The 17,981-nt window shown below is 37.9% G+C and overlaps 1 protein-coding gene across 1 annotated transcript in view; it reads left to right on the top strand.

Annotated features, from left to right (window-relative positions):
- Positions 1–3,686: 3,686 nt before the first annotated feature.
- The window catches only part of SEMA3A (semaphorin 3A), a 239,240-nt gene continuing 224,945 nt past the window's right edge, over positions 3,687–17,981 (top strand). Inside the window, exon 1 of the mRNA XM_075857367.1 lies at positions 3,687–4,306. Coding sequence (XP_075713482.1) covers positions 4,195–4,306 — 112 coding nt within the window. The 5' untranslated portion in view covers positions 3,687–4,194. The remainder of the gene's footprint in view (positions 4,307–17,981) is intronic.

Below are 17,981 nucleotides of genomic sequence, written 5' to 3'. Positions count from 1 at the left end.
CTGTAAAAAAAACTACGTTCTGACTTACCGATAACTCCCGGCTTCTTCCTCCAGTCTGACCTCCCGGGATGACAATTCAGTCCAAGTGACAGCTCCAGCCAATCACAGGCCAAGCACAGGCTGCAGCGGTCACATGGACTGGCGCATCATCCAGGGAGGTGGGGCCCGATGTCAAGAGAGGCGCGTCACCAAGGACGCGTCACCAAGGCAAGGCAACGGCCGGGAGGGAAGTTCTCGGTAAGTACGAACTTTTTCTTTTTTTTTAACAGGTTGCTCTGTATTGTGTTCGGCATTCACTGTCGAGGGTGCTGAAAGAGTTACTGCCGATCAGTTAGCTCTTTCAGCACCTTGGACAGTGACCGGCGTCGACTAGCCTCATCTCTATGATGGCGGCTGCGCGAAAATCACGCAGCCGCGCATCATACACGGATGACACACGCAGCTGTCAAATGTTTTTTGCGCGCGCAAAACGCAGCGTTGTTTGCGCGCACAAAAACGCAACTTTCGTCGAAATCTGCCCTTAGGGTATGTTCCCACGGCTTATTTTCGGCCGTTTTTCGGTGCGTAAAGGGCCGAAAAACGTCTGAAAACTCGGAAGCAGAAGGCCTCCAAACATCTGGCCATTGATTTAATTAGGAAAAATGGCGTTCTGTTCCGACGCAACGCTTTTTTACGTGGCTGTTTTGAATAAAAACGGCCGGGTAAAAAAAAAACGCCTGCAAAAAAAAGTGCATGTGACTTCTTGAGCTATTTTTGGAGCCGTTTTTCATTGACTTTATAGAAATTGATTGGTCAGCATCATACACTTTTCGAAAAACAAAAAACGACCGATTGGGCATTTCAAAAAAATTTGCATAAATCCAAAAATTATCAAAACCTTGTCACTAATAAACGTTTTTCCAAAAAACAACACAGTAGTTATCAGCATCAAAGTGCCTATTAGATTAGGTAGGAGATAGAGAAGTATTAAACTGGTGACAGATCCTCTTTAAAGTCCTCTAGAGAAGCCTACGTGAAAAAACGCTAGAAAAACATGCCTCACCCAGGAGTACGCTGTGTTTGGAAAAGAGAAATACCACTGACCAGAAAAATGAAACAAAAACACCACAAGCAAAAATGAAGTGTTTGTAGTACTTTTTACATTTTACTATAAACTTTAATGTCACATCTGTCTACACCAAAAAAAACGTGAATAAAAATGCAAAAAAACGCAGCAAAACGCTGCGTTTGAAGCCAGTCTAAAGGAGTCCATATGTTAATGGCAATACATAGATGTCCATTCATAGCCATTGTACATCTGGTCGCTGCAGTAAAAGACAACAGTGAAGAAAATTGCCTGTATGAATGGGCCCCTAAGAAATGCGGTGAAGATTCGCTTGTGCTTGAATTATTTGTATAAGATACAGACATCAGCCCCCATCATGTTATCTATTACATAGCGGTACGTATAGTATTACCTTTATAATGCAGCCACGTAAGCACACACTCCGAGAGGTTAAGGCTACAAGTAATTATGTACTAGACACTGAACAAATGACTCTCATGTACGGATTCTTTCATTCGCTATTGTGTGGCAGGGGATTGTGAATGGTGACCTTTCTTCATGATAGCTGTAATGTAATGTAATGACTCCATTTGCATATTCAGTGTGGTACGTTCAGCTTCACACCAGCAATGGAGCATCATTTGTGTTGTGTATAGCATTGTCCGAATTGTATAATGGGGGAAAATTAATTAGGCAAATGCAGCAAATAATCTCAAAATGGCATGAATTCCTTTACAGAGCGAATGTCTGTGGTAATCCCTGCAAGGCAGACAGGAGCCTCTTGTCATTGAAGACCTTTAATCCAATGCCTGAAGCATGAAAGTATTCCCGCGTCTAAATAAAACAAGTGTGGGAATCACCAAAATCAACATTTTTTTAACGGCCATTTTATTTTCACAATAACCACACTGATCAATAGAATTGTTGAATTTGGCAGATGCAAAACCGTGGGAGTGATGAGTGTGGGCCAGGAAGCAGTAGAGTTTGTGAACACGCATTTTACCCTATTGTGTACTGTAGTGAGCCATTAATAGCGCCGATGTCGGGATGCGCTGGGTTTTCCTGCACCATGAAATTAATTCTTTACTGTATTAGACTTACGGATTCATTAAAATCCCACAATTCTGTAGCTAGGAAAATGTGACCTGCAAGGGTGAAAGTTTTTGTATTTTTTTTGTTTTTGTTTTCTATGCATTGACATGAGTGGGCTACAGGGTATTGCAATTAGATTACGTGATTTCAGAGCCCCTGCCGTTTGTTCAATTGAAGCATTTTAGAAGGCAAACGTCTAACCTGCTTTGACTATCTTGTTTGTGAAAGAGCCACTTCTGTGTTTACAGGAGTAATTGACGACAAGCATGGCATGGAAAATTGTATCTCTTCAATTGAAAGGGGATTTGACACATTATTGTGAACCTTTTGCTTTCTTGCCTAGCACAGGGAGGTAACATCAGTGTCATTTGACTAATGAAATAATCAAGGGATTTAGAAGAGGCTGCAAGTGTCTGGATATGTTTGAATCCTGTGGAGAATCAGCAAATATGATTTCTAATCCCCAGCAGAGTGATCCTTGTCCTGAATAGAGCTCTAACTAGGGTATTCCCACCGGGATTGCCAGGAAATGTGCCTGGGAGGGGTCATATATATATATATAAAAAAGTATCATTTCCACATCGGATGTTAAAATAGGGGGGTGGGCACAGATTTTTGTTTTTAAGCTGTAAGGCCTCCGTTGAATTTGTCTGGCAATTTAAATTGCATTAAAAAAAATGTTTTCCGAAACGCTAGCGCTATATCAATTTGTAAGGCGTTTTTAGTGGCATTTTTCATTTGGTGTCATGCTTTTTATGGGGGCATTTTGAAGTCCTATAGAGAAGACTATGGAAAACACGCCATAGCCAGAGCATGCGGCGTTTAAAAAAAAATGCCACTGACCACAAAATTGCTTTAAAAATGCCACATACCAAACCGCAGTTGCGTGTAGTGCATTTGATATTTTACTATAAACTTTAATGTAACATCTGGCCGCACTGGAAAACGCATTAAAAAAAGCCATTAAAATGTCACAAAAAAACGCATCAAAACGCCGTGTGTGAATTCAACCTGTGACACGTGCTCAAAAATGTGAAGAAACATGATACCTATCTGACATTGTACATTTTTGTATCCTTTAAATACTTGACATTTTTTAGAAACATTTTATGCATAATGACTGGAACATCTGAAAGAAAAACAAGAGGATTTCCACCATGCTGGGACAACATACAAATCCCTTTATGAATATAGTAAAAGTTGACGCCTTTTATGCCACTGTTATTACTTAATACTATTCATACATCATTCTAGATGGATGTGCAGTATTTTTAATAACACATTTCCAATGTTCCCCACCACTAATACTTTTTTTTTTTTTTTTTTTACATGAGCCTCATAAAGTTTATGGAGATGCCCTTTAAGTACTTTTCTGTCTATGAAATGTGCAGGGAGGCTTAGTTTAGTGGATGGCCAGTACAATAAGTTACTAGACTGTAGAGGTGAATGTGAGAGTGGCTGCTTTGCTTCCCACATGCCTGGTGCAGGTCTCTGTTCCCTCCTCTCATCTCTGCTAGATGGTTTTTGCATGTGTTGTGTGACAGCAGGGAAAGGCAGTGGGTTGAGCTTGCCTGTTCTCCCATTGTCAGTTTGCCTTTGCTGTAGTAGGGAAAACCTGTCTGGGAGATCCTGTGTCATCTCTCTGCATGTGGACAGGAAAAGTCAGCAGCACTGCTCTCTGGGCTCCTCTCTGGGCATTTTCCTCTCATTCAGCTCCCACACACTTACTGAAGCACAGGATTAGTTTCTTCCACCAGATCTCCTATGAAACAAATGGATCTTTAAGCTCCAGCACTGCAGCACTGGTTCATTTCTGCTTTCCACACCACAGTTGTGCCTCATTATCCAGTGCCTGCTGCCTTACTATTCCTCCAGATCTCTGAAGTTTTGCCTGCTCCTCAAGGAGAGATGAGGGGATTTCTTCTACCTAGATTGCTGCAATGAGACTGACCCAAGTCACCTGTTCTCCTGAGTTGTAAGACCCCTTGTACTCAACCAAGACTGCAGCAGGGACACCAAGCTGCATAAGGGACCTACAGAACTGACTGCTCCTCAGCATGGGCTCTTTTACTGGGATTGCATTTCTTTTCTTGGGAGTATCAATAACAACAAGGGTGAACTGTCAGAATGTCAAAAATAACGTGCCAAGGGTGAAATTATCCTACAGAGGTAAGCTAATTCCTTTGTGATATCACTTCTCAACTGCTGCACAAGTTTATATTTCATTACACGTGGCTGAATAAGGTTCATCATGAATTAATTACCATTGATACTACTGTTACAGTGTTATATTGTGTGTGTGTGTGTGTGTGTGTGTGTGTGTGTGTGTGTGTGTGTGTGTGTGTGTGTATGTATATATATATATAACATTGCAAGACCCTGTAAGTAATTGATTCTTCCATATATACATATATACACAGTGTACATCACAGTGAGCTCAGAACTGTAGCTTTGTGTGGTTTGGTAACCTTAGAACATTAATATAATGTAGTTTATGATACTTGGGACTTGTGCCAGTGTACCAGTGCTTTACTTAATTTCTTTGGTAAATAGGTCTGAAGGGAAAGCTTTTTTATTTACCATGTACTCACTTGAGATTTAACACATAAATACTACAACAATGTGAAATGTGGAAAGAATGAAAGTAGCTATTGGTAATCTATGAGTGTGTTATAAAGGTGAACATGCCATAACTGGAATAGAAGTGATACTGCAGCCTTGAGAGAGGGAACATTTACTGGCTAGCTTTCTAGCACACAATGGAACATAGGAACGTATAAGGGTCATTAAATGAGAATATAGAGAGGGGGAGAGAGAGAGAGCTGGAGAGGAAGGGGAGATACTGCCTGAAATGTACTGTAGGATATTCTGGGTGATTCATAGAAGGAAGGCAGAGTTGTTTCTATCATATAATATAAATCCTATGCTAGAGGAAATGTTTTATTGTGGTATCCGCATGCTTTCTCAGGCATAGGAAGATATGACACAAGTGTGAAAAACACATCTGTGATACCAGAATGCTGTTTTCACACTTCACGCCAGAGAACTAACATATTGTAGATGTTATAATCACATATTTTTTATAATTCTTGTTATTTTGTACCTATATTTGTTATTATTTTATTATAATTTTTATTATTATTAACAATAGTGATTTATTCTATATTGATATCTTTATATTTATACACCATAGGGGTAAATCATAACATTGACATGTAAGCCAATCTAATAAAATAAACAAGATGTAAGTTGAGGGACATATGTCCAAAGGGGCTCACAATCATATATATATTTATATTTAGTGTGTTTATTTGTTTGTGTGTGTGTGTGTGTGTGTGTGTGTGTGTGTAATTTTTGTTTGTTCATTTAGCACAAAAAAATATAAAAAGTTGTGAAATGAATAATCCACCCAAAGTTGTACACTTGTCTCCCTGCACATTCTGAATGTGTTAACAAGGGCCGCCAGTAATAAAACTGTCACATATAATGAGATGAGCCCTAATTGCATGGATTCCTTGAAGTCTAATTTTCTGCTGATTTTCAGTGCATTTCTTTACAGACTGTCACTCCCCCCTCAATAAAACTGTTCATAGTGAAAACAGGTATGAAAGCAATAAAATGGTATGCAATAAAATTCCACTTGAGGACGAGCTTGGCATAATAGACAGTAAATGAGTAGGCTGAGCTGCCTTGAGTGAAGTGAGGATTCCTGTAACTTATTACAGGCCAGACTGAAGGCAAATTCTATTATATACCTCCTACAATTAGTTTAGGGCCCTTCTTATTGAGCTCTTAGGTTGTTTTTTTTAAGAGTCTGCAAATGGAGAAGACTCATGCGGAGTGAAAGAATACACTTTGTACTTGTTTTCTTTTGTTAATCTATTGCATTGGCAATAGGCTTTTTGCAGAATTGTTTTGTTGAAGTAACAGTTTTGTTACTGCTTGTAGGTTTTTTGTTTTGAGGAATAAATGTACTTTTTGGCTTCTTGTTTCTTAAACTAATTAGATGTCAAACATATCTGAAATGTGTAGACCACTTGTTCCAAAAACATTTCCAGAGTGATTCATGAAGGGTTAAATCCCTGCCAGACCTAATTTCCTATGGTCACTAGTTTTCAAACGTCCATTGCAGCTCTGTCATTTCTCAGGCTGCCAAATACATGTCTGAGTGGTAAAAGTTAACATGCACACTTCGTTTTACTGAGCAAATCATGTGGGTTAGACATTAACCATGTGTTTACTTTATAATGCTGCAAAATGCTCTGCTACATGGAAGACATGACACACACAACTCCGCACATGAGTAAATTGGAATACTGTTCAAAAAGAACATGGTCTTTCCAGTAGTAAATGTGGGTAACTTGTACATTTTTACCTCCAATTAAATTTTTAGTTCCGTCTTTCAATTTCTAAAGACTCTTTGACTACAGAATAGCAGTAATTTTACCCTATAAAGATTCCATCCTGTAAAGAGAGAGAACTGAATGGGGGACTTATTTGTTAACTCTTTGTTTAGCAGTTTTTAGATTAAACAATGCCTTGTGTTATATGATGAGATAAGATGAGGTCTGATATAACATTCAGTACTTTTTCATACACTTTTTTAATGGTGTTACATAGTACTAGTTTCAAAGTATATAATAAGTCCATTTGTATCTGTTTTGGGACATCAGAATGCATTTTTTAGCCCTTTAAGAAAAAAATAATTAAAACAAATATATATGTTTTTGTTTTTTTATAGTCACCCAATTATATGTACAGATACAAATACTCTACCCATATTGATTCACTTAAGATGTAATATCACAGACACCCTATTAATACCTTTGTGGTAGGACTCAATTACTAACAATGTTTTAGGTGCATGGGTTGCAGATTGTCATGAATTCAGTGTTGAATTCACACTTGATAAACTGAATTAACTGAACCCTTACTACTACCAAACTATTTTATTGCTTATAAAGTAATATTTGTAAGCAGAATACTTATTCACTTTTAACTTATAAAATCATTTGCATGCTTTGTTATGATATCTGTCATTAAGTTGATTCATACAAGTAATGGCTCATTTAGAGTATAAAATGTTGCTCAATATTAAGTTGCTTTGTTATTAGTAGATTAATACTTTTAAAATTTAACAGCTTGGAATGACTTTTATAGTAAGGAATAAAGTAAATGAAGAATATCATTATTTAATATACATGTAGACATTTTATCAGTTTAAGAATTGTATCAAAGGAGTTCTCCTGTTTCTATACAAATAAGTAGGTTTGGTTTAGTATTTAATCCCATTTATTAATATGCCCTAGCATGCTTAGTGGTGTATCTTCTTGCAGCCCTCATCAGGATGGGCAGTCATAATTCTACTGCCCCCCCCCCCCACCTCTGTGCGCACAGAATATCATTACTGGCTGGATACAGAAAGCCTGTATTTTTGGTGACCTGCTGCCAGAAAATCGGAACTGGAACTTATTCTGCTTTGTTGCAAGAAGGATCTCCCTAACCGATAGGGAGAAACCCAAAAGAGGGCCAAAGGTAGTCATATAGCAGTGGCAGTAGCCTTAGAACTCGGGCTACCACGAGATATGCCTCACCTGCACCCATGCTGGCATTATCATCGGCGCAGTAAAAACTCAACGCAGTGGCATAGCTATAGAGGACCCAATGCCCCTCTGCCACTTAAGAAAACCCCAGTATTATAAATGGCACATAGTAGGTGGGGGACCCTGTTAAAGATTTGGCATTGGGACGCAAGAGCTTCAATTGATGCCTCTGTCTGAACACTTTGGTGTCCTTATTCTGTCAATCTGTTATTTTTACTTTCTCCAGCCTAGTATTGAAGCAAGGAAATGATGACGCTTTGTGTCACAGCCACATTATAATGCATCTATCTGCAGATGGATGTTATGCAATGTTTTGACAATGACAGGATGCGATGTTGCTATGTGACAACATCATATACCTGTTGCTATCTAATCTTTTTAGGCTTGTTTAGAGCTGTTGAATAGATTTAACCCCTTAATGACCAGCCTATTTTAGACCTTAATGACCAAGCTATTTTTTACGTTTTTGAATCGTCGCATTCCATTAGCTATAACGTTTTTATTTTTGCGTCAACACTGCTGTATATGGTCTTGTTTTTTGCGGGACAAGTTGTACTTTTTAATAGCACCATTTTGGGGGACATATTGTTTATTGATTAACTTTTATTAACTTTTTTTGGAGAGGGAATAGAAAAAAATCTGAAATTTCGCCACTCTTTTTTTGAGTCCTAAATCTGCGCCGTTTACCATGTAGTATAAATAACACAATAAGTTTATTCAGCGGGTTGTTATGATTGCAACGATACCAAATTTGTATAGTTTTTGTATGTTTTACTACTTTTACACAGTAAAAACGCTTTTTTTTTCAAAATTATTTGTTTTTGTGTCTCCATATTTGAAGAGCCGTAACGTTTTTATTTTTTCGCCGATGCAGTTGTATGAGGACTTTTTTTTTGCGGGAAGACTTGTAGTTTTTATTGGTACCATTTTGGAGTAGATGCGACTTTTTGATCACTTTTTAATCACATTTTTTTAAAGTCAGGATTCACAGAAAACAGCAATTTTTCCGTTGTTTTTAACTTAATTTTTTACGACGTTCATCGTGTGGGTTAAGTAATGTAATAGCTTTATAGTCGGGGTCGTTACGGACGCGGCGATACCAAATATGTGTAACTTTTTAACTGTATTTTGTTTTTTTAATATTAAAGCAGTTTGTAAGGGGAAAAAGTGGGTTTTTCATTTTTTTTTTCAAATTTTTTTTTTTATTAACTTTTATTAAACTTTTTTTTTAACTTTTTTACTAGTCCCACTAAGGGACTTGACTATGCGATCTTCCGATCGCTATTATAATACACTGCAATACTTCTGTATTGCAGTGTATTATGCCTGTCCGTTTAAAACGGACAGGCATCTGCTAGGTCATGCCTGCGGCATGATCTAGCAGGCATTCATCACTGGCAGATCTGGGGGCCTTTATTAGGCCCCCGGCTGCCATTAGAGACACAGACACTCGGCGATCGTATCGCCGGGTGTCGGTGGGGGAGAGGGGGAGCTCCCTCCCTCTCTCCAAAACAACTCAGTTGCGGTGCTCGCTATTGAGCACCGCATCTGAGGGGTTAAACGGGTGAGATCGATACTAATATCGATCTCACCCGGCAGAGCAGGGACGCTCCCAGCCCTCAGCTGCCTCTGGCAGCTGAGAGCAGGGAGATTTGACAGCTCCCTGCTCTGTTTACTTATTCCGATGCCGCGACGTAAAAAGTCTATGGCATCGGAATAAGGCCCGTTAGTGATCGACGTAGAAACACGATGGGCCGGTCACTAACGGGTTAAAAGAGTTAAAGGTTTATAAAACTAAAACTCAATTAACTTCACAAAATCTTCTCCAAGTTTGGAGCATACATTAATAAATTCTAACACATTACTCACCTGTTATGTGCCCCGCCACGTACTTGCTAATGTTTCAGTGGGCCCCCGCTGGTCTTTGTTTACATTCTAATGGTGATGATGTGCCGTACCAGAACGTTGCTTCTGCAGCCAGTTACTAGACGCATCGGTCACCTGCCGTATTTACTGGCACCACCGCTGCTGGGGTCACATGCCGATGCAGCACGTCATTGGTGCTGGCATGTAAACAAACTCCGGCCAAGAATCATGGGAGCATTAGTGGTAGAGCATCAGGGAACTTAACAGGTGAGTAATGTGTTATTTGTTATTTTATTACATATAATACGGTCAAATTCAGTTTGTTTGTTTTAACACTGAACTTATTTTAAAACTGTTGCGACTGTCGGTATTTAAGTAAAACATTTTTTAGTAATGCTGCTATTATTAGGGTATGTTCACACGCAGTGTTTTCAGGCGTAATTCGGGGTATTTTACTCCTCAAATTCCGCCTGAAAAAACGGCTCCATTACGCCTACAAACATCTGCCCATTGCTTGCAATGGGATTTACGATGTTCTGTTCCCACGAGCCTTTATTTTACGGGTCACTGTCAAAATACGGCGCGTAACATGACGGCTCGTCTAAAGAAGTGCAGGACACTTCTTGGGATGTTTTTGGAGGCATTTTTCATTGACTCCATTGAAAAACATCTCCAAAAATGGCCGTGAAAAACGCAAGTTGCTACAAAAACCGTCTGAAAATCAGGATCTGTTTTCGCCTGAAAACAACAGCTCCGTATTTTCAGAAGTTTTTGGTCACTACGTGTGAACATACCCTTAGAGTTAAAAGAAACTGGATAACATGGTCTTCCCTCTAAACTGAAAATACGATTGACCAAGTTTTCACCCCAAATGTCTCACTCCCTAATCTATTACACAAGCCATTTTCCCTTTTGACAAAAGATATCACATCATTGCTGTTGATCACTTGGAAGGTCTGGCAACACATTAGGAAAACAATGCATTACTACTCTATTTTCCTCTTGCTCATATGTAACCCAGCCTTCCCAAATTGAAAAGCACAACCTGGGTTACAAAATGGGGTCCAGTCTCTTTTATATATGGTCATAGTTACTTAAAATTTTCTTACACTGCAAGAATTCCTAGACAAATATTCTGATTTCTCTCTGTCCCACTTTTGGCTTATTATCAAGCGAGTAGCCATGCAAATACCATCATAACTAGTCTCCTACCAGACGAATGGCATTTCTCCCTACACCACTATATTATTAATAACCATACAGAGGCGACATCTGAGGTTTATATAAACTATTACCAGACCTAGATTATAGAACCACCTCCAGCAGACTTAACAATTCTCAATTATCTAGAATTTGCCTATAAGACACTAACATCAGCCAAGTATTTAGACATGAGTCTCAGAATAGTGCACAGATCCTATGTCTCCACATTTAGAAGGTTATTGATGGCAATTTATACTATAGATATCTGCCCCAAGTGTGGGACATCGGGAGCTAATATTTTTCATTGTTTGTGGACTTGTTCTCAGAGTCAAACTTTTCGGAAATTGGTCTATAACTTTGCACAACTCACCTAGCCAATTTTGTCCTGTATAACCGTACCTAGGCAATCTTTGGATGGTTGGACCATACTATATATACAGTGGGTACAACAAAAATAGTTAAATATTTCTTCACTATGTTTCATCTATTGTAAAAAAAAGACTCTTACAGGTGTAGATAACCCCTCTTAGAAAAATTATCTTACGTATTTCAAATGGACTGGGTAGAACCAGCCATACGCAACAAGGAAAAAAAAAATGTTTTTGTTTTTTCCAAAACTTATGAGAGCTTCATATTTACACCGGCCAGACGTGTTCAACTAAAGATAAGTAATAAACTAATAAAAGTAATAAAGATAAGCATGAAAGCTATAAAGAGAAGTGTTTGGTGACTCACCAATCCCTTGATCTCTTTCCCCAAGTTTCTGAAAATGGAATATGCAGATCCACTGGCAACAACATTCCCCCATCCCCTTTTGAATTTTTAGTTTGTTTTCTTTATTTAACACAGGTCACTATGAAGACACGAGCAGCGAATAAGATTTATGTTATAAACGTCTTCTGGCTCCCTTCTATCCAGTGTCTTGCCTCAACTCTAATCAGACACTCTAAATGTGCATACTGTATTAGGGGTACCATCTTCCAGGGCCGGCCTTAGGTTGGATGGCGCCCTGTGTGGGATTCTCTATTGCTTCCACGACAAATAAAAAATTAACCACGTATATACTGTAATACACACACACAGGTAAATATATAGACATACAGACACACACACACATGGCATGTATACACACACACACACATACATACATACATACATACATACACACATATATATATATATATATATATATATACCCACAGAGGCACAAATATACACAGTACAGATAATGTAGTGGATGTTACCTGCAGTCCTATGTAAACCACAGATAATTCTCTACAGATAATGTCGTAGTGTTACCTGCAGTCCTTTATAACACCACAGATAACACACAGTGATAACTCTCTGAGTACAGATAATGCAATAAATGTTACATGCAGTCCTATGTAACACCACCGATAACACACAGTGATAACTCTCTGAGTACAGATAAAGTTAGTGTTACATGCAGTCCTATGTAATACCACAGATATCACACTCTGATAATTATACACACACACAGAAAAATATACACATACAGACACCTATATATATACACACATACTAAAAGATATACACATATACACACACAGAGACATAGGTACACAAAAAGGAACTTACCATCTATCCTTGCACAGGCTTCTGGCAGGACGGGCTGTGGGCTGATCTTCCTCCTCTGCTCTGCACTTGCTGCCTCTGCTTCCTCCGTGTATGTAACGAGGAGCAGAGAATATAGAGTTCAAACGGCCTGCACAGTAGCGCCCCCTACATACTGGGAAGCTACAGCACCCTGTGCACTCGCACAGGTCGCACACTCCTAAGGCCGGCCCTGCCAACTTCCATAGGTATATTTACTATGACTATTATTAATGCAGATTCCATTTGTTAAACACAAACAACCCTCGATACCAGAAGTCTTTTGAAGACTGGATGAACTGTAGCTAGTGGAATAAGTCTCTCAATGCACATTACATTAGAAAAGTTTAAACTTTTTTCTTATATGTACATTGTGCATCTATTATGTAGAAATGTCTACTAATCTAGAATACAACTGCATACTTAATAGGCATAATTACAAAATATATATCTTTCTTGGCTGTGACATACTTTGTAATATGTTAATATAAATCACATTGCCTAAACATAAGGACAGCATGGGATTGTGGGTTATAGAATTTTCAAGCCAAATATTTTCTGTACATTGCATCACTTTTATATGTTGAATCATGTTCACATGCCACCTTAGAAGTAGCTAAAGGAATGTGTTAGACCATTAATGTGTTAGACCTTGTTATCCATATAAAGCAATATATTGGTGATACTGGTTTTCCGCAAATTGTAAGCATACAAGTTCAAACCGCATAATGGACGTCTCTTACGTCTTTTGATTTTATACATCTGGCTGGTAAGCAAATAACTCTACAGTGTAGTCCCCATAATGACCATGACTTAATTGTACGTCATGACGCAGCGCAGTAGCATGAAGCGGGCTCAGGAGCTGAGCTCGCTCCATACGTTGTGGGTCTCAGCTGTGTATTACAGCTGACACCTAGCTCAATAGCAACCATGTCCTCTAAGCTCTTAGAAGGGGAAGGGTGTCACTATGTCACTTTATCGCCCCCTTCCACGCGACACAAATATGAGGTGCCAATGGTTGTCATGGCAGCCCTGGAGCCTAACAAATGCCCCTGGGTGTGTCCTCTTTCTGTTCCTATTAAGCCCTACCAGAGGCAGGTCTAAACAGGAGCCGGTAAAAATCACACTATATTGCAATGCATAAGTATGACGTTGTATTGTATCAGCGATCTAACAATCGCTTTTTCAAGAACGCGGGGGGGCCCACATTTTTTTTTTTTAAGTAGTAATGTACAAAAAATACAAAAATATGAACAATAAATTAATGGAAATGATAAAAAACAAACATAATTGGTATCAACGCAGCTGTAAAAGGCCGAACTATTACAATATAACAATGTTATTTAATGCACAGGGTGAACCCCGTAAAAAAAAAAAAAAAAATGTAAAACACCAGAATTGCTGTTTTTTCATCCCCTTAGCTGCCAACATTTTTTATAAAAAAATTCAACCAAAAGTTATATGTACGTACCAATAAAATTGGTAACAATAAAACCCACAGGTCATCCCGTAAAAAATATACGCTCTCACACTTCTACATCGATGGAAAAATAAAAACGTTAGGAGTCTCAGAATAGGACTAGACAAAACAAATTTTTTTGAACAACAATTTTTCTTAGTAAAAGTAGTATATCATAGAAAACACATATCAATTTGGTATTGCCATAATCATATTGACCAGCAGAATTAAGTTAAGTTGTCGTTTTTATTGCATGGGGAAAGTTAAAACAAAACCCCTAAAACAATGGAAGAATCACAGGTTTTTTTTTCCAATTCCACCCCACAAAGAATTTATTTTCAGTTTCCCGATACATTATATGGCTTTTTAAATGGTGCCATAAAAATATACAACTCGTCCCGCAAAAATAAACCCTCATATGGCTATGTCGACGGAAAATCAAAAAGTTATTGGAATGCGGGAAGGAAAAAAACGAAAAAAGGAAAATAGGTCTGGTCCTTAAGGGGTTAAATGGCACTGTAGAGTTTGAGGCTGCATGTAAAACTGGCTTGCAGATTGATAAAAACATTAAGTGACAATGCTGCATAATGTATTAGTACTGGCGATCGTGTGATAAATAACATGATCACCATGTGGTGCCCTGGATGCAGACCTAGATGAGCCCTAAATTGACGATAATGTAAAGCTAATCATGTGGTTGTATATATGAATCACAGACATGAAGTTTTATTAGACTAAACATCTATTGTATATAGTTTTGCAGTATTGTTTAGTGTTATTACAAACAATTTCACTCCATCTTTTTTCACTATGTGTAATCTTACATTTCTGTATAGAATGACTGACTTGTTTTGAGCACTTGTTTTTAATCACTATTCACTTTATAAGATACATTTTTGTTTCTATATTTTTAAATAACAGAGTAGTTCCACTTCCGTACAGAATTCTTCTCTTCAATATCACTTTTCCAGACTTTAAGCTAGAAAATATAAAACCGACATGGAGTAATTTGAAACTGTGTTTCTTCTGCCTGAATTTTCTGGCCTTTATCTCTGATCCTTTAAGAGCTGGGGTCTAAACATGGAATTCCTTTATCAGCAGCTACTTTTCTTGCCACTTGACATACATGAGGTGAATTGTAGGTACAATTTCTTTATTTTGCCCCTGGTCGTGTTCATCTTTGTTCAATAGCTGATTTTTTCCAAGTGGCATAATACTTTGGATCCTTAAACCAACTATGTAAGGTCATGAAAATTTTCATTTCACAATATCCAATTACCAATGTGAGACCTGAGACCTATGTGTTACTCTAAGAGTGTGGAGCTACTCGTGAAGCACTGTAAGCTACCTTGCTATGTTTGCCTTATTGCATTATTAAAGGGGTGTCCAGCATTGGAAAAACATGGCCGCATTCTGCCAAAAACCGCACCACACCTTTCCAAAGGTTGCATGTGGTATTATAGCTTAGTCCCATCCACTTCAATGTAGCCGAGTTGCAATACCAAACAAAGAAGAATGCAGCCATGTTGTCCTAATCCTGGACAACCTCTTTAATAATACTTTTAAGGCATATTTTCTTACAAGAGTGACAACGTTTGTTTTTTCTCCTTGTTATAAAGCATCTACAGCCATATATATCTGGAAGAATGTCTAGTGAAAAGCCATATTTGTTCAAATATATCTGAGACAATATTGCTGCCTTTGTTTATACAGATGTGTCCACCCTTACCTTTGCTTGAATTTTATTAAGAACTCCAATTCAACATGATAGAAATTCAATACAATATCGTGACATGCTAGCAAAACCCTTGACAGGCCGCAATTCACATCACAACCACTGGGTAGCCACATATAGACACATATAGAAAATATATCTCATTACAGAGACACCCAAAAGTATATATATATATTTTTTTTCAAAGCTAGTCATCTCGTGCCACACATACTAGGATATGTTAAGATAAGAGGAAAGGTAAGGAAGGACACATCAGTCCTGTTGAAAATGTAGTGTCTCTGAGTCCTTACAATGCAGCATTTCTTGTCTCTCTACCTGTAGAATTAACTGGGAAGAATCAAGGTGGTCAAACTGATTATGGCTCTATAGGGTGATTTACACAATTTCTCTTGTGAATAACTAATTATATTTAGTCTTCTGTGAAGTTTGGAAACTACGGCTGTTATGTCAATACAGCTATATGGATCATTATTTAAGATAGGTGACCATTTACACCAAGTAATGTTAAAGTTGGATAAATCACTCTAACAGTTAATTTGACTTATTTATGGTGCAGTAATAACACGGTTCATAGATGTCAACAGAAAAATGTATGTGGCAGCAGCATATCTCTATAACGTACATGTGCCATGACTGGACAGCTCTTTTAAGGGGTTTTCCAACCTCCAGCTTTTTTCACCTATCCACTGGATAGAGGAAAAAAGCTAGATCAGTGGAAGTCCCAGCACGGTTTCCGTCAGCTCCATAGACTTTGAATTGAGAGGCACAATGCATGCCTGGCCTCCACTCCATTTAAACTCCTACTATCCGTCGTCTTGCGACTGGGTTAAACGGGGGTCCGAGGTCTCCTGTTCTGGGGATTGGTGGAGGTCACAGCCGTCGTACCCCCACCAATCTAGATATTTTTTTTTACCTATCCAGTGAATGGGTACTTGAGAATGGAAAGACCCCTTTAAGGATAAACTTAACACAATTAGAAAATATTATTTCCGACTGTTTAACCCATGCTACAATAAGTGCCATTTGTACTTTTACTTAATTTAAGGGTAAAAATTTTAACTACTATTAAAGGTTCAACATTATAATATACATTCTAGTTCATTTGCTGCAGTATTTCATAGAAATAATGGAAGGAACCGTTTTATAGAAAGTGTTTCCACAATGGAAATTCCACAGAAGAGAAATCCTACAGGAACTGCCCATAACATAAGATTTATTCCTTTCATTTTTTCTTTCCAAGAATAATTACATAGTAAATACTGTAAAAATACAATGTGAGTTGACATCGTAAGTCAGGATGAAGAGTACCAGCTGTGAGAGACGGCATACTGAAAATCCAGAATGTTTTCTCCTGATTTACAAAGTGGTCTTTTCTCTGCCACATATTGCCCATTCCTCCAAGTTCCATACTGAATTATTTACTTTACTTCGTACTGCTGTTGAGTTTTATTTATTTCAAAATACGCACATAAAATACATGTCTTGGTATAGTTTGTTTTGAGTCACTGCACATTCAATTGCCATTTGGAGAGCAGCGGTATATTCTGTCCACAGCTATAAATGGTGTAAGCTAGTGTTATAATTATTCATGAGAAAGTCCACTAAATATTTTTTAATGTGCACTATTTGCTGGGCTGTTGCTTAGGAACTGCTGTCACAGTGCGTGGGTGACACTGCCAGATCTTCACGCTCCTATAGAGATCACCATCGTCTATTACTATTGGCCAATCTCAGAGCTTGAGCATATATATTTCTAGACAGCATCTTATATCCACATCCATATTAAAGAAAACAGCTACTGAGGTCCTTTTATTTATTTATTTATTTATATATATATATATATATATATAACAGTGACTGTGTATATAAAGTATGTATGTATGTATGTATGTATGTATGTGTGTGTGTGTGTATATATATATATATATATATATATATATATATATATACTGTATATATGTATAAGAACACTTTTTATTTAGATTTTACAGTACTTTACAAAATGATCCATTAAAACATTCACATTTCAAAGCTTGTATAAACAAAGAACCTGTTAAGGGGGTGGATTAGACCGAAGCTGAAGTAAAGCCACTGGAATTAATAACTTCTCAAAGAATAAACATATCTTAAAGATTCCGCAGCTAGTGCACTGTGACTATGTTACCATGGAGATTAATTGGGAAGAACTGAGTAGTTAAATAAATACATGTAACTTGTCTCTGTATCTAGCTAAAGCACGTAAGACACAGTAACCGTTTGCACTTCAGTGCATTGAAAACATGATTTAACAGCACCATTACAAGACGACACTTAAGAAAATATACTGTTATTAGACATCTTTCTTGACTATGTGATATTTCTATG

The sequence above is a fragment of the Rhinoderma darwinii genome, chromosome 3 (genome assembly GCF_050947455.1).
Source record: "Rhinoderma darwinii isolate aRhiDar2 chromosome 3, aRhiDar2.hap1, whole genome shotgun sequence".
NCBI lineage: Eukaryota > Metazoa > Chordata > Amphibia > Anura > Rhinodermatidae > Rhinoderma > Rhinoderma darwinii.
Note: the sequence above shows the minus strand (reverse complement) of the source record. Positions and strands in the feature narration are given on the sequence as shown.